This window comes from Pteropus vampyrus, unplaced genomic scaffold, assembly GCF_000151845.1.
Source record: "Pteropus vampyrus isolate Shadow unplaced genomic scaffold, Pvam_2.0 Scaffold303, whole genome shotgun sequence".
In the NCBI taxonomy this organism is placed as follows: domain Eukaryota; kingdom Metazoa; phylum Chordata; class Mammalia; order Chiroptera; family Pteropodidae; genus Pteropus; species Pteropus vampyrus.
The window spans coordinates 2,400,645-2,424,958 of record NW_011889084.1 but is presented as its reverse complement, the minus strand read 5'-3'; the positions used below and the strand labels follow the sequence as shown (position 1 = coordinate 2,424,958).

The window sequence follows — 24,314 nt, the reverse complement described above, 5'->3', positions numbered from 1 at the left end:
GGAAGAAGGCTTGGTCAGGGTGAGATCTGCACCCTGGAGAGGGGAGATGGAGTTTCTGAGTTGGAAGCTCTGTTTGCAACGGGACAGCTGGGGGCCTCTGGACCCCTTCTCCTATTTTGCACACTCCTAGGCTAGAAACAGAGAACTAAGTAGAGCTGGGTAGGGTGGTAGCTGCCCTCCAAATGCCAGGCTGAGCAGGAGGCCCAGTGCAGAGCCGACACTGCCTCTCTCTTTTTAGCTGGATGTGGAACTTTCGCACACCTGGCTCCATCCTCCCCATTTGCCCATCGGAGTTGCCAAAACTGCCTACTACGACGCTGAACTCAAAGGGCCCTAACTGACGCTACCTAGAGCATGATGAGGTATGGCAGGAAAGAGCTATTACACCAGCTCAAAAGGAACAGCAGCTAGTAACCTTCCACAATCTGTGAGCCCAGGTACTTGCTGCAGGACCAAGCCAGTGAGCCCTCTCAACCTCCATTGGGGGGACTACTGCCCATGAGCTACACCAACAGCCACAAGTCCTGAAAGCCTTTCCCCAGAACCCACCTGTGACACAAAGGCCTTGAGCCTCATAGGAAATCTCCAGCAGACCTCTTTAATGTCAGTGCCCCAGGGAACCTGGTCCTGCCTCTGCTTTCCGCCTTGACCCTGGGGAGCTCCTCTAGGCCATTGCTGGCTGCCCTGCCTCACCAATGCACGCTGCTGACCACTTCTTCTCTCTTGCTGACCCCAGTCAGGGAATAGGCCAGAACTCTTCTGCAACCCCATCTCAGCCCCAGCTTTATCTCTACTGACGCGACTGCACTTACACTACTTCCAAGTTTTGCTTACTCCTTCTCTTCCTTTCAAGACTGACCTCACTTGTCCCTGCAGGTACCCCCAACCAGTGTGACTGCACCCCCCTGCAGTCCCACAGAGCCCATCTGTGTCTCCTTCTGAGGCCAGCCCTACTCTACAATTCCAGTTATCTATCTATATACCTTAATCTTGCACCAAAACCATCTCCTGGAGGCAGGAACATTTCCTCAGCTCCACACCCAGCTCCACATGATGCGCTGCTCAACACATGGTTACATAATAGATGCTCAACACACGGTTACAGAACTGCTGTGGAACCTCGGGGCAGACACCTGAAAACCAGGAGCGAACCTCCCAAGATCGCTAATACAAGGAAAGGATCTGTGCCCTCTGTGCAGCATCAGTCACTACTCAGTCTGACCTAACGCAGCTCAAGGGACCAGCCACCTTACCTGCTTCAAACATTGTAGCAGGACGCGAAAGAGGAGGGAGTACGGCAAAGAGCCAAGTCGCACAGCAGGGCCTACAGGTGCTGGGCCAGGTGGTCCAGTGGGAGGTGACAGAGGGCCACTGGCCTTCTTCTCAGAGCCTCTCTCTGGCTCCCTGTGGAAGCATGTGGAAAAAGCACTGAGGCTGAAGCCCCTGCTTTATACGGTAAGACCCACTGCCACCAGGATCCTTCTGGGAGTGTCCCTCAGACAGACAATCTCTCGGGATGAAGAGCAGCTGGCTCCACCCACCTGCCTTGTGACTCTAATGCCCCAGAACCGAGGAATAACAGGGATGACAGTGGCAGTAAGGAAAGACATTGTCCCATACATACATGTAGTCACAGAGGCAGTAGGGACTGAACCGCACAACCCCATCCTTTGTGGGCAGGCCAAGGCGGTGTAGTGCATCAGCCCGCAGCAACAGCAGGAAGTCAAAGGCCTGCAGAACAAAAGGCACCATTCGCAAAACAAGAACACACCTGAACCATGCACCCAGACGCACACATCTCTCAGCAAAGGCGATTCCTGCTAACAGCAAACACATTTCAACTTCTCTATGCAGAGAGTGGTGTAGGCGGTGAGGTGCAGCATTCACGAGCTTTTCCCTCAGAGCCCACAGGGCCGTGACAGTCCCACAGCAGATGACAGTGCTGTGGCCTCTCACATCACCGGTATCTGGTCCTGCCCCCAAAACAGAGTGGATGGATGCCTTGTGCACTAGATGGGCAGCTGCACAGCCCCAAATGTCAGAGAGCAGACAGACCTCTGCTCAGGACACTGTCACCTCTGCCAATGAATGATGGGCCACTTAAATGGGGTCCACAAATGACAGAGGGCTGCTCCATCAAGACGATGCTCTGGGAGGGACCAGGGCTTCTGTCCCAGCAACCTCTGTTCACCTGGTGCCAGCACTCGCAGTGGAAGCTCAAGGCAATTTGTGCTATGCAGCCCACACCCTCTGCTGCAGACTGCTGAGACTTTGCAGCATCAAGAGTGATAGGAACATGTGCCACCCTGTAAGTCGGTGCAACACTCTTTCTCTGCCCCCATCCCAGGCCGCCATGTGACTCAGATGACATGCCACAGAGGCATATGGGCTACAGGCAAAGAGAAGGGCAGCAGGTACCACAGCTGGTACTAAGGAAGGAATAGTCTGCTGAAGATCCTTCCTAGGGCCACTTGCTATTTGTCCAGTCTACAGTCACTCTATCCACCAAAACTGAGGTAGCTGCTGGGCCCCCCAGGAAATCTAACCGAGGACAGCCCTGAGGTGTGGCTGGGCTCCGCCACGGCCATTGACCACCCAGCCGGCCCGTCATACCTGCAGCCGAATGCTACTGGCAATGGGTAGGGTATAGCTGTGCTTGTAGTGGAGCTGGATGTGGCTGACGAGCATCTCGTACACACGCATGGCATGGCTGGCAGGCAAGGCATACAGCTTGGTCTGCAGAAAGAGTATGCTGGTCACCGCAAGGGCAGGAGGCCACAATGCAGCCAGGGAGCTGGCAACCTGGTGCCCAGAAGGGACCAGGACAAGCTTTGGAGGTAACTGGGCAGCATCTACCATTCTTTAAAATGCACAAACCGTTCAAGCCAGCAGTTCCTTACCAGGGCTTCACCCCACAAATACCCCCATATGCATGTACTCTCAGTAACGGCAAAAAATCAGAGATTGCCGCATGTCCCTGTCATCCAAAGGGAATCAGTCGCTAAATCAGAAAAGTACATTCAGTGGAGTACTATGCAACCCTGTACGAGATGAGAACCATGTGGGCTAAAAGAACACACTCTCGATACCAGCAAAGAAGAATAAGCCAGGACAGAACGAGCACTTAGTACACTCCCTGAGAAGTTTCTTAAGGGGGTTACTCCCCCAGCTATTGGAGTTGTCATCCCCACTACAAGGCCACTCCCCGCCCCACCTCAGTAAGGCCAAGGCCACTCCCTGACAGATGAGCCTAGGTATGAGAGCCCTTGGTGTTGCCAGAAGCCTGAGTGTGTTGGGGATGATGGCAAGATGGAGCCAGTGAGGGGAAGGAGGGACCCCTTCATGGTACTCAGCCTTAGGGGAGAGCAGTGGTTGCTTAAAAATCATATCTCTGTTATTCTTTTTAGAGAAGACATGATGAATGAATCTGTCTCTCCTTGTTCCAAAAAAACAAAAGCATTATCCATGTCTTCCACCGAAAAAAAAAAAAAAAGGGAAAGAGAAGGGAATTTGACACAATGCTTGACAATGGCTAGGCTGTTTCAGGAAGGACACCTGAAGACAGGGACGGCTGCTGCTCTGCCTACCTGTTTTAACAGGAAAGAGGGAGGGAATCTAACTTTTTACTGTTTATGCTATTTGCACGTTTTAACAGGGTGAATATACTGCTTTGTCATTACAAAAAAAGAGAAATGAAAGCAGCCTGGCCGAGATCTTTGCCTCAACTAAGAAACAGTTCAGTTCAGCAGTTGTCATCTGCAACAACATGGATGGATGCAGAGGATATTGTGCTGAGTGAAGTAAGTTAGCGAAAGATAAATTCCGTATGAAAGATGGCAGACAACACAAAAGTCTGTATGATTCCATTTCTAAGAAATGCTCAGAACAGGCAAATTCATAGAGATAGAAAGCAAATTAGTGGCTGCCAGGGGCTAGGGGTGATGAGGGGAGAATGAGGAGTGACTACTAATAGGTATGGCGTATCTTTTGGGGGGTGATAAGATATTCTAAAATCATCTGTAGTGATGGCTGCACAAATCTGTGAATATATTGAAAACCACTGAATAATTCACTTTAAATGAATGAATTATATGGTATATAAATTACATCTCAATAAAACGATTTAAAAAAAAATCAAACAACCCTGGGGCTCAATGGACAGCAGCCCTGCCCTCCTCAGCTGCTGGGAGAGCCAAAGGAATGATCCGGGCACTGACTCAGGAGCAGCTCTGCATGGTCTGGCTCTGGCCAGGCTGAGTCCACTCCTTCTCACCTGATCTCCACACTGTGAGGAGGAGTCAGAGTCAGGATTATACCCCAGCTGCCCTCTTCGACCCGCAAGGGAGTACCCAGATCTCCCCCAAAGAGTAGCACTCCAACAGACCCAGCCAGTTGTCACCTTCCCAGAAGAGCAGAGACCCACCTGAAGGATGACCAGGAGCCCCAGGACGGCAGTCTTCACATCCTCCAAGGAGGCTGAGTATGCTGCCACATCTCTTTCCTCCAGCTCGGCGGGTGGAGAGAGGGAGCGGGCGATCACCTTTGGAGAGAAGATCTGTATTTAAATCCCAGCTCCAGGCTCCCAGTGGCAGCGCCCATCAGATCCAGTACTTCCTATCAGCACACTTTCTCCTTTATTTCTCAAAAAGAGTGATGCACTTGATGCACCTGAGGGACCATTCAGACACCGAAATGCATTTCAAAATTGAAAGAAAAGGATGCAGGCTGTGTAGAAGGACAACAGGCTAAATCCTTTCCAGCCCAGCTCCTATGGCGCACCGCTATAGCCATTTGCCAGAACTCCAGGCAGCAGGACACAGCTGAGCAGGCCCGGCCAGGTCTCCAGACACCACCCATTGTTACTAAGAGAGAAGCCCTGCTTCTGAGAAACCCAGACAGTCATTGCAGAGAATGGGGACAGAGTCCAGAGGAAGTTGCTGCCCCGAGGGCTTTGCCACAAAGACAAGGGGTCCCCCTCTGGCAGTCCAAGCACCCCAAGCCCCAGGTACAAGCAACTCTCACTTTCTCAATGATGTCCAGCAGGCTATTGAAGTGGTGGGTGTGGCAGCCTTCAGCCAGGTCCACCAGCAACTGGGTGGCCAGCTTCCGGACCTGATGGTCTCTGTCCTCAGGGATGTGGGAGAGCTGTGAGATGACCACCATGTTGATCAGCTCCTCCTGCAGCAAAAACAGTGGAGTGAAGGGAGCCGTCCACAACAGAGGCCTGAAAGCAGCTAAGGTGCCACTTGAGATGGGAAAACCCATAGCAGGGATATGTCAGCGTCTGAGGAACCAAAGCTCCTTCCAGGGTGCTCTGCATGACCCCTCAGTTCAAGAGAACGGTGACAGCTGCACAATGACCCAGCCTAGCACAGGTCCACAGGCTCAGACATGATGCAGCAGTGAATATCCTCTTACTCTGTCACTCAGTGTCACAATTAAGAATGACCTCATGTGGAAAGCCCTCTGTGTGTGCACCTGGAGTTGGAAGATCTTATCCCTGACATCACAGAATCCACTGTAATGTGGCAGCATGACAAGAGCTTTCACAGAGGCAGGACAAGACTGACCCTGATGTGAGGGACCCGAGAACCCAGAGGGGCTTCCTGGAAGAGGAAGAAATGAGCTAGACTTTGAAGGAGGATGGGATACCAAGAGACAGGGAAAGGGAAGGTTGGGAGAGCAGGAGGGGATAGGCAGGTCCCGGGAACACCAGGAATGCCAGGAGGCCTGCTGGAAAGCAAGGGAAGATGTGCAGAGCCTGAGGTGCATCTCCTGGAGGAAAGGGCACAATGGGCAGGTGCATGCTAGTTTTGAAACCCAGTGAAGGATGGGCTGGAGGAATAAGACTAACACTAGAGAGACAGGCAGGGCCTGGCACCGTCCCAGCAGCTAGTGGCTGGGCTGAGATCCAAACAGTGAGTGTGATTACAAGATAAAAGGAAAACGTCCTGTGCAAGACTATGTATGGACCCTCTTCTGTAATCTGGGTAATAACCAAGCTGAAGCTCCCTGAAGGCAGGAACTGGCAGGGGGCACCACAGGATGGATGGATGGGTGGACAGATGAATAAATGAATGAACAAATGAACGGAGTAAACAGACAAAGCCTGCTAAGAAAGCCTGACACAGGAGTGTGTTAGATTCCAAGTCCCAGGTAGACCCCAGGAGGTTTGGTGCCCAGCGAGAGCCATGCAGTGCTTCTTGGGTGAGTCTTTCCCTCACCCTCTATGGGCCCCAGGGCTACCCCACCAGCCACAGGATACGTACCTCATAGAACTGTCTGTTGATGAGCAGCACAAAGGATAGAACATCCAGCACCTTGATGCGCACAGCACTGCGAGATTCACTCCTGGGGACAGGGGCACACCTGCTGGGGCTGAGTGGGAGCACTACTGCCAGCCTCACCCCCTGCACCATGCCCCACTCACCCTGCATCCCAAGCTCCATAGGCTCCACTGGAGACTTAGACCCCAGGCCCACCACAGGAAACCAAAGCCCCCCAGCCTGGGTAGGAGGCAAGACCAGATGATTCTCCCCACATGGGGCCCAGCTTGTCAACATCCAGACCAAAAACTGGGCAAAGAGGCACAGAGCTCAGACTTCAGAGACAGCATCTTTCTAAACAACCACTCCACAGGAAGAAGTAAGCACAGAGGCCTCAGAGGACTGTCCTACTGAATCGTTACTTTCAAGAATCAGAAAGAAAAGCCCTAACTCTCAGTGTCCTAGACTCTGGCCCAGTCAGGCTCCAGGGCCCAAGAGGCCTCCAGACGCTCCTCACCTGAAGAATCTCTCCATCAGCAACTGCAGGTTGTTAATCCAGCCATCTTTTGCCGGATGGATTGACTGAGCTCTGTAGGTTATTAAGTTTAAGAGGGAGGACTCCTGTCAAAAGGAGAAAAACCTGGTGTTAATGAGCAACTTGACCTTCCCTGAGGTTTTCTTAAAAACACAGCCCCATGCTGCTAGCCAAGGAGAACAGTTCACTTGGTGAGACCAGCCACTTCAAGGCCCAGGTCGGGAGTCCACCAAGACAAAGCTATACTGGCAATGCTAAAAATTCACTTAAAACCCCACATAAAAGCCTTGGCATCAAGCTGAGCATTTCTGGCACAAGGACTGCCTGCCACCCAGGGAGCAGACGTGCCGAGCAACAAGTCTCCACAGCGCTGGCCGGCACCCTCCTCCACAGAGGTGGGAGGAAATTGACAGTTAGGCTAGCACTGTGCTCTGACAGCTCCACACATCCTCAGCTTGCTGACACCCTGTCAGACTTCCCTGCTGGAACACAAATCCCAGAACAGGAGTCTGCCCAACCCTTTATTTCAAACACATGGAACTCAATTTCAGACTTACACAGCCGGGGCTCTTAGAGCCGAGTGGTCCCACCCCTCCCCAGCAGCCTGTCCTAAACCACCCTCTTGCCTGACCACCAAAGGCCCCACCGGGTTGGAACGAGAGATGGTCTTACAGGCCTCTGGTCCGCACAACTCTCAATGAGCTCAAAGTATCACTCCTGCGAGCCGTGGAATTCATTCTGATCACAAAGCTCTTCCACCGTAGTCAGTAGGTCGTGGACGATGGCCCTGAGCTCCGGGCTCTCCAGGCTCTGCAACACAAAGGTGCAGTTACACAGAGGTGACTTCTGGCTTCCTTCAAGGACTCAAGACCAGCTGCAACCAGACACCCCTTCAGGCCCTCCTGCTGGGCAGGGTGCATGATCCCAATTATGCGGGGGCACTTGGGGCAGCAGGGCTATTCCTATTCATTCCCCACTCCCAGGGAGTCTTGGCTACGCCCCACATAGCAGGCCTCAAAGAGATCAACTACCAGTACTTCATGCCTCCTCCAGGCTCAAGCATCTTCTGGAGGCCCCAGGGGCATGGCTCCTAGCTGGCTATTGTAGGACAAAGTATCGCCTGTCCAGCTGGTCAGTGACAATGAAGGATGAGAATCCAGTCCCCGCTGAGTCGCAGTCCTTCCTCCCTCTGGCCTGGCCACCTGCACATCGCCCACCCCAGTCCCCTAGAAGGCTCAGCTCTGAGCCCATGCTACACACAGCCTTGTCATCTCTGCAGCCCCCGCATCAGCATGCCCCCACTGCCTGCTGTGGTCAGCTGTGTTCTCCAAAGTTATGCCAAAGCTGTGGCCAGCTTTCTAGACACTCAGGGAACTGTCTTCAGGGTCTACTTCCAGGCCATGGAGATGACCTGGCATGTAACTGTTAATCTTCATCAATGCCAGCCAAGCCCCCTTGCTCATCTTCTACATATTCTTGCTCCCCACGATGGAGCAGGTTTGGAAAACTCAGCCATCTTCAGTGGATGGCTAGCTGACACAACTAAAAACCACTGCGGAACAAGCCCAGGAGGCTCTGAGAGAAGGTCCCAGGTGTACAGAAGCCATTCTCCAGGTAAAACCAGCTTGCCACATCCCCCCGGGAAGGGCCCTCAGACCTGTCTGTCCATGTTCCCAGTATTCCCTGTGCCCACAGTATTTTCACTGATCTCACCTGGAGCTGCTGAAGCAAGCGTTCAATAATGTTTAGCAGAATGTCCCATGTCACAGCTTGGAGCTCCCTCCTGTACTTCTTTATGAGTCTGGTTATGGAGAGGACGATCTCATAGGACACCACCTCATTCGGACAGGTCATGGCCTGGAACACAAAGCCCAGGGAGTAGGCAATGGTCAACCACTTCTCACTCATGCATAGGAAGCCCCCTATCACACTGCCCTCGGAACCCAGTGTAAGATACCTCAAAGGGCCACACTCCCTATACACATCTCACAGGCCAAACAAGTATCATAGGAGCCCAGAAGTGGTTTTTTTGACACTAGCGCCAAAGGGTTTGGCTCGGCTGAATTCCAGACTCCTGGCTTACCAGCTTGGAGAAACCTGAAGGCTACCCTGATATAAACAATGCACAGAGCGCATGCTCCGCTACCCTGTGAGGTGGGGGAAGGGCAGAAAGAACAGCCCATCAGGAGATTCTATGTAACCCTGGACATGACACAGCTTGTCTGAGCTGTTCTCCTTGTTGTAAGATGAGGATGGTGTGATGGCCCAGCTCACCGGGATGCCACGATGACTACATGAGAACACACACAGGAAGTGCTCAGACCACCACTGGGTACCATAGAAACAGAAGCCCTATCACTGGCCTCAATTCTAGAGCAAAGGTGAGATTACCAAATGAAATTGTCACCAATAAGTGTCGCTATCCCTGAGAGAATCTTGACAGTTCTAATGCTAATTTGCAGGAGATGAAATTCCTAAGATATAATGTTTACTTGAGCATAAAACCTTCAAATGGCCCTAAACCTCATCTCCAGTTACAAAGCAAATGACTGGAAATACCCTTAAAGCCCCTGTCTCATGGGCCTATTCTGGCCAAGTAGGCGGGCTTGACTAAGGTGAGGTCTCCAGCTCTCACCAGCTCACAGTGGCAAAAAAAAAAAAAAAAAAGAGTTACCTCATAAAACGATGGCAACACAGATGTCGGGGAGTTCTTGAGAGAATAGAGTCGGTGGGCTCCCCAGAGAGCCATGCCAACAAAGAACACAGCTCCTCTCAGCAGCGGGGCATCTTCCATGTAGGCTCTGAAAGCATTCCCCAGAAAGATGAAATGTGAGCAGAGCCCGGGCCCAGTATCTGCCCTCTGTGGGGCCCAAGGGTGGGCCTGGGGTGGGCCCAAGCTTCTGGTGGCCTCCCCAGAGGTCCCTGCACTTATGGGGCAGAAGCAAGGCTAGGGGAGGGGCACTGCTCAGGGAACAGAGGTCAGCAACAACTATTTGATTCATTCATGCATTCTTTCAACAGTCATCACTGCTGACCACAAAGACACTCTAGATGCCAAGGTACAGAGGTGAAAGAGAGAAGGCCCTTGCCCTCATGGTGCTTATGATCCAAGACACACAGACATGAATGAAAGGTCCATGCAAGGAAATGCCAAGTTTCCACCTCAAATCACAGCTAAGAAAAACTACAGGATGAGATAGCAAAACTGGCTCAAGAGAGTCAGGGAATCAACAATGGTGCCAAGGTGTCAAGGAGCACTCAGAGAAACTCGATCAAAGTGGAAGGACATTCTGGCAAGGGCAAAGGGCACATGCAGAGGCCTGGGTGGGTGCGAGCATGGCAAGATGGAGACAGCAAAAGGCTGCAGGCTGGGGCAGGGCCGGGCCGGGCCACCCAGGCCCTGTTGTGGTTAAGAATGCAGTTTTGATCCTGGGAACCACTGTGACTTCAAGAAAAGGGTGACACTGATCTGTGTTGGAAAAAGAACATGTGGCAGCTCTGTGAAGGAATGAACTTCAAGAAGCCAAGAGTGTGTGCAGGAGATGAGAGAGAAGGTAAGAGCTGAGAGAGTGGGGTAGAGGCCCTAGTTGGAGCAGAAGCAACAGGACTTGGGATGTGGGAGGTAAGGGCAAGGACCTCATAGATCAATGGTGAGGCAGCCCAAGTGGACTAGATCCAAGTGTGGGAGGGAGGTTACCAGTCCAGTTTTGAACATTCTGATTTTATTGACAAAAGTAGGAAAGGAGATCAGAAGCATAAGACATACATTCTAGTTTTAGTGCAAGCTCCTGAAGCAGCCACCCCAAAAGAACAGGAAACCTCCCCATTAGCCTATGCCACACAAGAGCCACCTCACACAGCCACCTCATAAAGGCTTTGCAGCAGCTGATCCTGCCACCTCTCCCCTCACCGTCTACCCCAGGCCCTGACCGCACTCACCTGTCCTCCATTATGCGGCACATATTGTAGATAGCACTATGGCCCAGGTGAGTGCCCAGGAGGTTACGCATCAGCTGGGAAACAAAATGTACCACTGTTAGATTGGCAGATACAAGAGTGAGGGCCCCAACTCAAGCCCCATGTGCCAGGCCTACACAGCCATTGCTTCAAAGTCCTCCGTGTCCAGCCAGCTCTCTACTATCTCCTCCCAAATACAGAGCCAGCAGAGTTCTCAAAATGCCACCAAAACCCTGACCTCAGCTCAACTACTTGAGAAAATGCCACTGGACTCCCTCAACAGAGCACTGTCTGACCACACTGAGAATGAGATGGCCATTCATTGAAGACAAGACAGCCCTTGTCCTGTCCATGTGCCTGGCTTATAATTTCATCCAAGGAAGAACTCTGAGGGGTAACAGTTCAGACCCCTACCTTCCAGCAAGGCTCACAGAGCTCCTTGACATTGATGGTGCGGCAGAGGGTGACAATAAACAGGGGGAGGCTCTCCGCTGGCAGGCAGTTATAACAGACCACAGCATCCAGCACCTGCAGAGAGACCTGGTGGGGTGGAGAGAGGGGTCATGCTGGCCCTGCCCTGATTCCTACCCACCAGCAGGTAACACCTCCAGCTTCCTTCCCACCCTCCTTTGGTCAGTGAGTCACCCCTCCCCAATGCCAAAGCAGCCTTCCTCGCAACCACAAGAGCAAGTAAGCATCTGGGAGGTACTTCTACCTCCCAGCCACTGTGGATCATCCCATCCCAAACTATGATCCGACAGCAGAGATTATCCGACCACCCTTACTTACAAGAGAGTCTTGAGACTCAGAGAAGCCGAGCAGCTTGCCTGGGGCCACACAGCCAGTGAGAGGAAGCAGAGAGCTTGAACCTGGAGCCCAGGGTCTCAACTGCTATGCTACCCAGGCTGCCAGGAAAGACAGTGAAAGGAACAGTCCCTGGAGAGGGGCAACTACTGACCTCTATGTCCACAGAAGACACAGTCTGGACACACAGCAGGCATATCATGCTGTTGGAAGAAGAGTAAAGCCAGTTGAAAAGACATTTCCCCAGAGGCTGTGTGGCTCCAATTTATTTTCTGGTTACTCTACAGAGTCAGTTACATGAGAGGTTTGTCTTACCTAGGGCCCCCACTCAACCACAGACAAGCAGGTGCTCAGTGCTGCGTGTGTAGCACCAATAGGATTAAGTCCCTGCTCTCATGGATTATCAGTGTTTTGAAAATATGATAAGATAACAATAAAACATCAAGTGATAACATACGTGTTAGAAATAAAGCACTAGTTTAAGCCTCAGAATATCAATTTAAAAGGAAGGTGGCTATGGCCACTTCCAACCCATTTATTTGATGATTTCAATAGCTTTATTCACCCTGCAGAGCTAAAAAGAAGACCCAAGACAGTGGGACTATGATCAGAGTAACATTATTGGAATGCTTTTCTTACTGGACCATTGATGCGATGTATTCATCGAGGTAACAGCTGTTGAATTTGACCAAGTTCACAAGCACCATAAGGAATTCTGAGGACAAGCCAACATCCATCCACTGCAGGACAAACTCAGCTGGGAAGAAGAGGAGAGCAATGTACTTCCTACCACCTCCTCCCCAGGAAAACATATCCCATCCCGTTCACTGCTGGAAACCCCATCACCGGTCCCTGTGCAATGACAGGCAGGCCATGCACACACAGGGCCGAGGGAGGGTCAGCTGGAGCTCGAACAGGTCAGTATGTCATGGACTCTAGAATTCACCAACCCCCAGGATGCACTGAGGGGGATCTGGAATAAGAAGCAGTAGCATTACTTCTGCATCTCACGCTCAGTGCCCCAACCCTGATGCTAGAGGTGCCAACATCACTGGTGCATGTGTCTAGAAAGCAGATTCCTGGCCCCCTACTCCCACAGAGAATCTCTCAAAGACATAAGCGATGCTTAGCTGCTAGCCAAGTAAACTAAGACAGAAAACCTGACCGCGGCCCCCTGTCAGCATCTTTCTGGGAGGCAGATCAACAGCTGAGACCCATTTCTGGGCAACAGAACAGCAAGGCCTGAGTCAGATTTACTTCTTCCTCCTCCTTCCTCTTCTCTCCCCAGTAGTGACATGAAATCTCAAGACTCATGGAAACCTCAGACCATCAGGACAATAAAGAGGAAGGCCAGCAAGGAGGAGGGCTGGAAGTCAGGCCCAGGGAATAGACACAGCAAGGAGGAAGACATGGCAAGGCGGCCCTGGCACCCCAAAACCTCAGGGCATTCTGGGAAAGACATGGCCTGATGCCCAGACCAGCAGCACACTCTCCCTACAGCAAGGCTCAGATTACCTCCTGCCTACCTAAAAGGCACATCTAAGCCCCACTCCCCAGGGGTTCTGAACCAGCAGGTCTGGAGCAAATCCCAGGTCACTGCATTTTTAACAGGAGATTCAGGTGGCTGATCCAGGCTGCTCACAGGTAAGCAGAGCTGTGTGGTATATCACCCTCTTTAGGCCATCCCTATGAACTGCAGCACTCCCTTTGGGCCCCAGCAGTCTTCCACATCCCAGATTAAGTTTAATTACTAAAGTTAGAGAAACCTCATACTCAGTGTGGCACCTACCCAGTTCTTCTTCCAAGTAGGTAATGTGTCTCCCATTGTCCGTGAGGGCCTTGAAAACTTCCAGTCTTTCGTGGAGGTCTTCGTTGGAGGGGTAATCCTTAATAGCCTTGAAGAATAGGGCCCTGAGAATGCCCAAGCGGTCCCCCTTAAGACAAAATCACGAGGTCACAGTCCTGCCAGGATCCTCTAGCTACCTGGGATTCCTGAGCAGCTGTAAGAAGTCCAGGAAGTGCAGTGGGCTCCAAGACTCCCAACTCTGGGGCCCTTTCTCCTTCCCACAGGAACTGGCTGTGAAGAACAAACTAAGAATATTGGAATGGCTTGGGGTAAGAGATCAGATGCACTGGTCATTGGCTGACTGGTGTGTGTGGAGCACCTACTATGTGTCCACCTCTGGGCACAGGAATGAATTGGCACACAGGAGGGACAGTACAGTTCCGCCTTCCAACCCACTACGCTCATAGCCCAGGGTGGACACATTTGTGCTCACAGGACGACAATGGTCTAACCGCACCAAAAGTGACGGAGCCTCTTGGGCAGCTGGGTGTGAAAGAATAGAGGAAGTGGCAGGGGTGGGAGGCAGAGCCTTCCATGCAGGAATGACAAGTGGTGGCCTGGGAAATCCAGGAACAGCAGAGATCAGCACGGCCAGTGCATGGCGAGCACAGGCAGTGAGTGCCCCAGGGTGAGGGGAACAAAGTCAAGTGGAGCAAGAACACAGTGGTTCACTTGTGCCAGGCTCTGTTCTCATCATTTTGCATGAGTTGCCTCATTTACTCCCCAAAACATCTCCGAGGAGGAAGGAGCATGAGCATCCCCTTTTATAGGTGAGGAGGTGGAGGCTTAGGGAGCTCCACTGACTCACCCCGAGTCACACAAATACAAGAGGCAATGCCAGGATGCCCACTCAGGCCATCTAGCTGCAGAGCCCCTGAGAACTACAAACCCTGTGCCTGGTGCCTTCACCAAAGACAGGAGTCCAAGTGGGACCAGCAGGAGCAGTGAGTGGGCAGCTCGACATCATCCCACACACCCATCCCAGCTCCACCCGGGAACAGGCCCACTGCCCCTTACCTGCCCCTGCACAATAGCCTTCAGCAGAGCCAGGACTGCGTGTCGGGCCTCTGGTGGCCGCTCCGGCTGCAGCAGGTCTGCAACGGCCTTCCAGAGTGCTTCCACTGCATGCTGCCACCAGCAAAGAAGGGACGGCAATTAGGGTATGCTGGCCCCCTCAACTTGGGAGGAAAAGATAGAGCAGAACAACAGGGTCTTTTGACTTAGATCTTGCACCTCTAAAGCCCCTAGCTTATGTACCTGTCACAGCCCACGGTGACCATGAACCTGACAAAGGGAATAGCATCAAGCCACTTCAAAAACTTAGTAGATCCCTTTAACCCTCGTCAGGCCACAGGCTGGGGAGGAAGGAGAGCAGACAGGACAGGGGAGCGGAGCAGTCTTGGCTGCCCCAGAGATCACAAGAAGTTCCCCTGAGAACTTGCTCAGACTCTGGTAGGGAAAGTCACTGAAAGAGTCTCAGAACCAGAAGCATGACAATGGTCCCTGGGCCTGCAGCCTGACCCAGAAACTTGCTCCCTGGCTTCCCTCCGTGTAAACCCACCAGCGCAGCCACAGGCCACTCAATACTACACCCTGCCCTGACTCTTCTGCCCAGCCTGACCTGCCAAGAACTCTGGCAGACTTCTGGAATCTGCCTCCTCTAAGTCCACCCAGCCTATGGGAGAGCTGTGTCCCGTGCCCCACAGCTACCCAGAATCACCTCTCATGTCACATTCCCTTCTCTATGTTAACCATCCCAGACTCCTTTCAACCAGGGTTTTCAGACCACTCAATCTTTCCTGGGCTCACTCTTCTTAGACATGGGACTAAAACTTCTTTCAGAAGTTATCTGACCGACATTCTGACAAACTCGGGATACACTGGAACTTTCACCTCTTTTGACCCATTCATAATACTTCTAAGTCACAAAAACACAGACAGTGAGCCTGTGGACTCTTCCAAGCTTCTCAGGCTTATCTGTCTATTCACATGACGGAAGCCCAGCCATACCTCATCTTTCCATACCTATATAAGCAACTTTATGAATGCAGATGCCTATTTTCACATTTATCCTTGGTAATGTGCAGCTTGCGTGTTTCAGATGATCTGCTGAGAATGTAGTGGTCACTCTCCCCCTTAGCAGATATAAATCTGCTAGGTATGAGGTCCACATCTCTCCTGAGTCACTCACACAAACATGGGACTAGAGCAGAGGCCTGGAAGTGCTCTAATGACAACTTCCCACTCTGTCCACAGGATGTCAGGAGAGAGCCTGGAAGCAGTTGGCTGAAATAAATATGCCTGTCTCTAAGGCTGCCTGATACCATCAACCAGACACGCATCTCCAAAAAAGACACCAAGACTGGTGTGCTTTGAATTGTTCTCTGTGAAACCATATTCTTTCCTGACATTCCTCTATTTTTCCTTCCCTTAAATTTGCAATGAGAAGACAAGCAAGCATACATATCTGTAAGCCACTACAAACCCTTTCTCAGATCTGCTACAAAAGCTTTAATCCCTTTACTTCCACCTACCCACAAGACTGGCCCTTCAGGGTTGTGCTCAGGGCATTTCCAGACACTTCCGCATCACTAAGATGAAGATTAAATTGGTGTGTATCAGTTCATTAGCAATGTTAGCTGTCAACCTTGCTCCTAGAAAGAGCCAAATCAGGCTTGTAAGCAGCCTGCATGCATCTCTTCAGTACATCAAGTGAGACAGACCTACCTCTTCGAATTTCTTCGTTTTTGCGATTTCACAAATCTGCCCTATCACCCGGATGCGATTGTTGAGGCCGCATTCAACACTTAGTTCCTGGAAAGAGATGAAAGAAGGAAAAGGGGCCCAGGCTCTGGCAACAGATGTCCTTAAATGCCAATCACAGACCACCCTAAGAATTGTGCCCACCCTGGAGACTTGCAGCAGACCTTTCTGAAACTAGGAATCACCAGTTTACTACTCCATCTCACCAAAGTGAGAACAGACTTCCTCCCTATCGATGCATATTTTTATTGAGATAAAAACCCCATCATATAAAACGCGCCATTTCAAACCAAACAATTTAATTTTTAGTAGATTTTAATTTTTAGTAGATTTAATTTTTAGTAGATAAAAACCCCATCATATAAAACGCGCCATTTCAAACCAAACAATTTAATTTTTAGTAATGCTTGTAATCACCTCCATTAATTCCAAAACATTTTCATCACCTCAAAAGGAAACTTTACACCCATTAACAGTCATTCCCATTCCTTTCTCCATCTAGGCCCTGGCAAATGCTAATCTGTCTCTACTGGTTTGCCCATTCTGGACATTTCATATAAATGGAATCACATTACAAGGGTCTTTGTAACTGGCTTTTCACTTAGCATGTTTTCAAGGTTTATCCATGTTGTAGCACGTATCAGTGCTTCATCCCTTTTTTTTTTGACAAATAATACTTCTTTACGAATGTATCACATTTTGTTTATACAACTGACCCTTGAATGATGTGGGTTTGAACTGTGAGGGTCCACGTATACATGGATTTTTAAAATCTGCGTTTAAGTGGGCCTGTGCAGCTCAAACCTGTGTTGTTCAAGGATAAACTCACCAACTGATAAATATACATTTTGGTTGTTCTGAATGGGAAACTTTACAAGTGTAAAAACTCAACATTTATTCATGAGCAAAATATGATGCCAGGCATATGGCAGGGGGATTCAAACACAGACAAAAAATAAAGACTTCTCACAGGGACTCACAAATTACCAGTTAACAGCTGGCCATAACCCTAATCACCTGTGGAGACCAGTGTTCAGGCCCCATCTAATAAGTTTTCTTGACTCAACATCTAAATACTAACTCATGTGCTGAACCAAATCACCAAGATTCTGACTTCTGAATCTCCAGAAAAAAAAGACATGTATGTTCCCATGGTACTGGAAACAGCAGCCTGGTACAGAAGGTCACCAGCAACCTATCTTCCAGAGAACTTGTTGACAGAACAAATCCAGTCTTCCTTGCACCTCCCACAGTCTAGCAGGAAAGACACTAGTAGCTCACTCACTCTCAGGATTTCCGTTGTGATGACAAACTCCGTCTGTTTGCCCTCCGCAGACCTGGGATTTGGCCTTGGAGTTCCCAGTCCCAAAAGAATCTTAAACTTCTCCTTCAAGCCTGAATCTTTGCTTGTTGGCTTGGCCATTGTGGGCAGGAACGCACTAGAGGACCCCTCTGTGCCTAGGAAACAAGCACAGAGATTTCAGGAACAACTCCACACACCTGCCCCTTCGGGTCTCCAGCTGCTGGGAACCCTAGGTCTCTGGTGGGTACCTTTTCTCCCAGAGCCCTGGGGGAGAATTCAACCGCCCCCGGCTGTCCTGGGCGGAAATAAATCTGGGAAACGCCAGGCCGCCCGCCCCTGATTCAGTGCATGGGGTGAGGGAGGGAAACTGGGGTTGAGGGTCGGCGTTTGCCATCTCTCTCCTCCCCCGTGTGAAGGACTATCGTAGGGACGCCGGTAGCAGGGACTCCCTCGCACCTGTCATGACTTAAAACCAGAGTGCTTGGAGCCCCAGGGTCAGGCTAAGGTGGGCGCGGCCGAGGTCCGCCCCCGCCGCCTCAGCACTGAGCAGGCTTGGCGCGGCTGCCTCCCTTACACTCCGCTGGGGTAGGACAAACCACTGTATAGACCACAGCCAGAAGTCGGGGCACCACAATCCACTCACCCCCTGCGCCGGCTGCGCGCCGGGCCACCCCGGCGCGGAGAAAGGAGCACACCCCCGGCCCCGAGCTGACACGGGAAGCGCGACCCGCACTTCCGGTAGCTGGACGCGCAGGGCAGCCGCAGGGCTTGCTGGAAGTCGTAGTCCTCAGCTTTGGCGAAAATGCTGGGCGAGCGTCTAGTCACGTGAGGGGGCCGCTGGGGCTGCCGGGTCCGCTGGGATGTGTTGTCGGCTGGAGTTCGGCATGAAAGCCTCTGGCATGAGGATGGTGACCCGCAGCTGGAGCCGGGAACCTGGGGCCGGGCCGCGGGGTATTGGGGAGGAGGCCGCGCCGCTCGGGAGGGGAGAGGCGGCTGCAGGTAGCGCCGCGCCCGGGCTGGGGCAAGGGAGGAGAAGAGGGAGGAGGGGACTGCAAGGGATTGGGGGCTGAGGTCCTGGGTGGACCTCGAGGGCTCTGAGCCGCCCGGGCTGGGACCCGGACGCACAATGAGGCGGACCCGGCAGCAGCAAGCCAGTTCTTCGGTGTCACGTGCAGACCTGAGTTCGCACCTCGCGCCCTATTCCCGGGACGCAAGTGCAGGGGTCCACAGGGGCTGGATTCCAGGCGCTCACACCTCCCCACCATGTCCTGAACAAGGAAGTTCTTCCGGTCCCACTAGCCTGCCCTGGGATATTCCACTTGTGCCATTTGTGGGGCAGACCAGTCCTGTTCTCATGATTGCTTTCCTCTTAGGCCGAGTGCCCAGGACAGCCCCAGCCAAAAGTCCTCTCCCCCTGCTAGAAGGTACCTCAGAGAGAAAACAGGAAGAGCATAGCCTTCATTTTGTCTATGCTGTAGTCATTAGGGACTTACTGTGTGCCTAACACAGTAGTGAAAACGAACAGGGCTCCTGCAACTTGTCCCGCTGGGATGTCTGCAGGATTGGCCAAAGGGGGTTTCCCATAGGCATCCAAGAAACCCAGGGGTAATCCAGAAAAGGAGACCCGCTGGGACAGAAGCATGGCAGGAGGAACTGGGGCTCAGGGAATATACAGGTGACAAGGCCAGCCAGGTAGATAGAGTTTGGAGTTCATGAGTACAAGGGAAAACTAATGAGTTTTAAACAGGAAATGACACAATCCAATTCGGGTCTTAGTTCTCTGTGACAGTGTGGAGACTAGATTGGGGGGCACCAGCCAAGGCTATTACTAGAGTCCTCATGTGCTAACTCAGACTTGGTCACGGGGGCAGTGGCACAAAAACTGACCTACCCTGGAGTGCATGCTACAGAGGACAGAGCACCCCCTGCTGTAGTAGATGATGGATGCCTATCGAATGAATGATGAAGGGTGATACCCACACCTGTGGCCCCCATTGAAGGGACCCAGTGGCATTTTTTTGCAGAAGGAAGGAAAAGCCATCGCCCTATGAGACGTCAGCGGAAAGCACAAAGCCTGAGTGTGGCCTACGAAGCCTCAGATGATGAGAAAGGAGAGGGGACCGAGCTGCTCAAGGTGCCAAGCTGGGAGCCTCAGGACTGGCAGCAGCAGCTGGCGAACATCCGCACCATGAGGAGTGGGAAGGATGCACCTGTGGACCAGCTGGGGGCTGAGCACTGCTATGACCCCAGTGCACCCCCAAAGGTAGGTAGGGGCCCCATTTGAACCAGATGCTTATTTCCTCTCAAGCCTGCAGTAGGAGACAGCCTGACACCTGAATGGTCTTGGCTGGCACCCCCTCCCTGCAGGTAGCACCCCAAGAGGATGCACACCTGGGGCCCAGAGCACTGGACAGGATTGCCTGCTTCATTGTGGCCACTCAGCAGGTCAAGGGTACCTGTGGCTTGGGGCCTCATGCTCTGCCTTCTGCCAGTACAGTGCTGGCACATCGGGGCATTCAGTAATGTTTGCTGAGAGAAAAAGAGTTCCTTGCATTTCATTGGCCCAGAGTCTGGTCCTTCAACCAACCAGATTCTAAACCTAGCTCTGCCAATGGGTGACTTGGGTACATGCCTCTTTGAGCTTCAGTTTGATTATCTGTAAAACGGATAGGAGCATCATTCACAAAACAATAACCATAATAGCCAATGACTGCTGAGCAGTGACATTATGCCAGGTGCACATCAGTACACTGACAATTCATTTAAGCTTCACAATGATCCTGTGAAGCAGGTACTGTTGTTGTCCCCATGTTGCAGATGAAAAGCAGTCCCAGACCAGACCCCACCCCACCCTCAATTGGCCAGGGTAGGTGGGAGGCTGACATCCTATACATTCCTAGGTGGGTATAAGGCTTGGCTAGGGCCTGGCCCACAGTAAGCACCCTAGACCCGCCACCATTCTGGTCCCTGTCACTGGGAGCAGGTGCAGAGGTACCAGGTGCTGTTGTCGCTGATGCTCTCTAGCCAGACCAAAGACCAGGTGACAGCGGGTGCCATGCAGAGGCTGCGGGCCCGGGGCCTGACAGTGGACAGCATCCTACAGACAGATGACAGCACGCTGGGCACACTCATCTACCCTGTGGGCTTCTGGAGGGTGAGCCTAGCCTATGGTGACCGGGGCCGGGGATGCCAGTGGCCTGGGAAAGACGTCACATGGCTGAGGGGACTTGTGGGGGTGCAGGAGGCTGGTCAGACATTTCTGGCCATAGGGGTCTGGATGTGAGTTCTCACTGGAGCCTCCCACTCCTCTGACAAGCCCATAGTGTGCTGTGCTGTGGGGCTTCCAGGCCAGGCTCTGGAACTCCTTGGCCTTTCCTGTTTGCAGCCTACCCCTTCCTTCCTCCACTCCGCGCCCAGCTGCCTGGCCCTTCCCTTCCTTGCTGAGGCTGCCCACCCACCTTCCCTTTGTTTACTTCAGGCCTCCCTAGAGTGCATCACCCCCTCCCCTCTGGAGCCCCAAGAAGCCACAAAGCACAGTGTAGCGGGTGGGCAGAACTATTGAAGGCAGTCAGGTGGGTGTGGCTGCTTCCCCTTGGCAGTGGCGTGGGCTGCAGTGTGTCAGATGGGTTTTAAATAGCCCTGTCTGCTCAGGCTCAGGATGGGAACTGCCTGGCTGGCCTAGTGGCTGGCGGGGGAGTCCCAGGCTCCAGCCTTCCTTCCTGAAATCCCAGCTGCTACTGAGCCCAGCTTCTGGCATCACTGGCCCTGCTTAGCCTGTCTGGCCTCTGCGGGGAATGATGGGTCTGGGAGGTGGTGGTGAACCAGACCCCATACACGTGTCATTGGCCCAGACAAGTGGGAGGCAGGGGTCCAGGCCTACATTGGACCTTCTTCAGGCTGCTTGCTGCCCTTAGCTCATTCCCACCTCCTGGGGGAACAGGAGCAAGCAGGTGCCTCTGAGTGTGTCCTGGGCAGGTGACAGGCAGTTTTCTATACCTGTAGGTCTCCCTCAAGCCTTGGCCTTGCAGGGTGGGCTCCACCCCCCACTTCCAGGGCTGACTGCCCCCCCTAATTTTTCAGAACAAGGTGAAGTACATCAAACAGACCAGTGCCATCCTGCAGCAGCGCTATGGTGGAGACATCCCAGCCTCTGTGGCAGAGCTAGTAGCACTGCCAGGTGTTGGGCCCAAGATGGCACACTTAGCCATGGCTGTGGCCTGGGGCACTGTGTCAGGCATTGGTGAGTGGCATGCACCCACCCATGAGGAAGGAGGGGCCAGCTCCGAGCTTGCTGACTGCTGTCAGGGTTCCCCACATCCTGTGACCCCCAGCTCGGGTCTCCTTATCCACAACTCAGCCTGAAGGGTCAGAAAGGTGTTCCCAGCATTGAGCTAGGCCTGCCCCACCCTGGGACAGATACTAATGGGAGATAGGAGGAGCTCTCATTTGCTGAGCACCTGTTTTGTGCTGGGTGCTGTGAGAGGCCCTGGGGAGGGATGTCGCACAAATCCTTACCAGTGGGATAGAAACCCTGATGGGAACGCTTCCTGAGGGGGTGATAACTCAGCCAAAAGCTGCAGCAGTGAGGCAGGGATAGCCAGGCCAGGAGAAGTGTGTTCCAGGCGGAACAACATCTGCAAAGCCATAAAGTGGGAGAGAAGGCCAGAAGCAGGGGGCTCTGGAATGAGTGTAGGCAGATTGGGGTGGCATGGTGAAAGTTGGGGAACCCAGGGAGAGGAAGAAGGGGCTGGGGATGGGGAGGCCCCTTCCTGGAATCCCTTTTCTGGGTCCAGGCTTTACATCCTGGCATTGGAGGACCTCCTTGTAGAGACAGACTGTGGGTCAGGGTGTGGCTGCTTCCTAAGCTTTGTCCAGAGAGTTGGGGCTTCTGAGGCCACCACAGTAGCAGGCCCAGCCAGCTCAGAAACCAGGGCTTAACCTATGACTTCCATGTGCCGCACCCCCCCCCAACCCTAGTGCTTCTCTGGGACTTCTGTATGGTGGCCAGGAGGTGGGTGAGAATCCCCCCATCTTCTGTGAAGCTGGCCCCCCCTGGGTGGTGGCTCCTTTCCTGCACTGCCTATGGGACAGAGAGCAGCTAGGGGCAGCAGCCCCAGATAGCCAGGGCCGGGCCACAGAGGAGGCGAGGGCAGAGCCTCCCCGACTAGGGCTCCGGAAGCTGCCACAGCTCCAGCAGATACTTGAGCTTATCTGGGCGGCTGTCCTTAGCTGCCCCTTCATGGAAGTGGTCTGGCAGGTCTGTGGGGAAACGGTCCCCCGTCTAGGACCCTGACAGGGGACAGGGCTTTGGAAATAGCAGATACAGGCAAGGAGTGTCAGTATGTCACCCTTTCTGGTTGTCTGTGGGCCCGGACACCCTAGGGAGAGTGGACCTCACTTCCCAGGGACTTCCCCCAGGAGAAGCCCTCTCAGTAAAAAAGCTAATCCCAGCTCTGCCCTCCACCAGGTGGGTGACCTTGGGCATGGCACTTGGCCTCTCTGAGCTTTGGCCACAAAGCAGGGGAAGCAGTTGCCCTCCTGGACTGGCCCACAAGTGTAGTTTGGCCCTAGGCTAGACCTCTAGGTGATATGGAGCACAGTCACCTGGTCACCTCCATGTTAAAAAGGAGGAAACAGGCTCAGTGACCCCTCTACCTGGGCTTTTTAGCAGTAGGGGAGGGAACTGACACAGGGACTGGCTTTCTCTTTGGCAAGCTGGAGAAGGACGCCCTGGTGAGCAGGTACCCATGCTCGTCAAAAGGAGGAGGGACTTCAGTCCAGGTGGATGACAGCTGCAGCAGGCCTGGCCATGCTCTGCACTCTCTCTGATAATGCAGTGGCAGGTGCTGGCTCTACATGCTGGGCTGAGTTACTGCCACTGAGCCTGGCACCCACAACCAGTGGCTGGGCCAGGAGGCACTGCTCCTTGCACCCCAAATGGAGGACCCAAGTCCTCTGGGTACTGGCTGCAGCCCCTGCCCAGGAGCAGGGGTGGCCTGGTGACCCACTCATGCCTATGGCCAGGACTGTGCAGGGTTGGAAGCCAGGGAGACTCAGACTCCCCACCAACCTAGGCTCAGGGTGGGGCCATGGGCAGGGTCAGGTGGTCTGGGCCTGCGAGTGTGCCACGTGTTTATCCTGCCCCATCTCCAAGCAGCAGTGGACACACATGTGCACAGAATCGCCAACCGACTCAAGTGGACCAAGAAGGTGACCAAGTCCCCAGAGGAGACCCGCAGAGCCCTGGAGGAGTGGCTGCCCAGGTGCTGAGGCAGGATGGGGATGGGGCAAGACTCCGCTCTCTCTCCCTTCCTCCCTCCAAATTTACCCATTCCTACCCACAGGAACCTGTGGAGCGAGATCAATGGACTCTTGGTGGGCTTCGGCCAGCAGACCTGTCTGCCTGTCCGTCCACGCTGCCAGGCCTGCCTCAACCAGGCCATGTGCCCAGCTGCACACAGGCTCTGAAGGCTGTATCTGTTCTGTGATTTTGCTGGGGAGCTGCAGGCTGTTCGTAATAAAGCTTGGGGGTTTGCAATAGTTGGAATCTGACTTCTTCCCCTAGGAGGTGCAGAAGCTTGCATTTGCCTGTCACGTGTGTCTGGAACAGGGCTTCCTGGAAGGCCAGGATGGGGACGTGACAATCTGAGTTGTGTACTGGGGGAGGGTTGTGTGCAAGAGTGCAGGAGCCATGACGGAGGAGATGGATCGTGGGAGCCAGCTGCATCCAGCTGCCGGGAAGTCCACTGGGGATGCCGAAGGCCTGGGCCTTTTCCCTCCCTCAGCATCTGGCTGGGGCCCTGGAAACACTCACCCCCACCAACTTGTACACTCTGAGCC

The 24,314-nt window shown here is 53.0% G+C and overlaps 2 protein-coding genes across 10 annotated transcripts in view; one reads left to right on the top strand and one right to left on the bottom strand.

Moving 5' to 3' along the window:
• The window catches only part of TSC2 (TSC complex subunit 2), a 35,346-nt gene extending 17,119 nt beyond the window's left edge, over positions 1–18,227 (bottom strand). The window contains 19 exon segments of the mRNA XM_023521403.1: positions 1,254–1,404; positions 1,625–1,731; positions 2,614–2,736; positions 4,424–4,540; positions 5,023–5,178; positions 6,270–6,351; positions 6,784–6,887; positions 7,474–7,611; positions 8,515–8,658; positions 9,476–9,602; positions 10,741–10,814; positions 11,173–11,298; positions 11,717–11,765; positions 12,202–12,319; positions 13,352–13,496; positions 14,426–14,536; positions 16,136–16,222; positions 17,457–17,629; positions 18,118–18,227. Of these exon segments, the coding sequence (XP_023377171.1) occupies positions 1,254–1,404; positions 1,625–1,731; positions 2,614–2,736; positions 4,424–4,540; positions 5,023–5,178; positions 6,270–6,351; positions 6,784–6,887; positions 7,474–7,611; positions 8,515–8,658; positions 9,476–9,602; positions 10,741–10,814; positions 11,173–11,298; positions 11,717–11,765; positions 12,202–12,319; positions 13,352–13,496; positions 14,426–14,536; positions 16,136–16,222; positions 17,457–17,594 (2,097 nt within the window). The 5' untranslated portion in view covers positions 17,595–17,629; positions 18,118–18,227.
• A 9-nt stretch (positions 18,228–18,236) lies between these two features.
• NTHL1 (nth like DNA glycosylase 1) lies at positions 18,237–24,014 on the top strand. Of its 9 annotated transcripts, none has more exons than XM_023521405.1 (6): positions 18,237–18,299; positions 19,499–19,737; positions 20,458–20,628; positions 21,555–21,714; positions 23,632–23,737; positions 23,819–24,014. In XM_023521405.1, exons 2-6 carry the CDS (start codon positions 19,522–19,524, stop codon positions 23,940–23,942), a joined length of 777 nt encoding a protein of 258 aa, XP_023377173.1. In that variant the 5' UTR covers positions 18,237–18,299; positions 19,499–19,521; the 3' UTR covers positions 23,943–24,014. The 9 variants fall into 9 exon arrangements, with proteins under 9 accessions (XP_023377173.1, XP_011375211.1, XP_023377172.1 ...); XM_011376909.2 differs by having other exon boundaries at positions 18,249–18,473; XM_023521404.1 differs by having other exon boundaries at positions 18,291–18,382.
• The last annotated feature ends 300 nt before the right edge of the window (positions 24,015–24,314 follow it).

Coding starts and splice junctions, on each gene's coding strand:
- NTHL1 (XM_011376908.2), top strand. CDS start 18,335: ATGTGTTGTCGGCTGGAGTTCGGCATGAAAGCCTCTGGCATGAGGATG. Junction 18,474..19,474: donor GAGGGGAGAGGCGGCTGCAG/GTAGCGCCGCGC, acceptor CCCCCATTGAAG/GGACCCAGTGGCATTTTTTT. Junction 19,738..20,457: donor ACCCCAGTGCACCCCCAAAG/GTAGGTAGGGGC, acceptor CACTGGGAGCAG/GTGCAGAGGTACCAGGTGCT.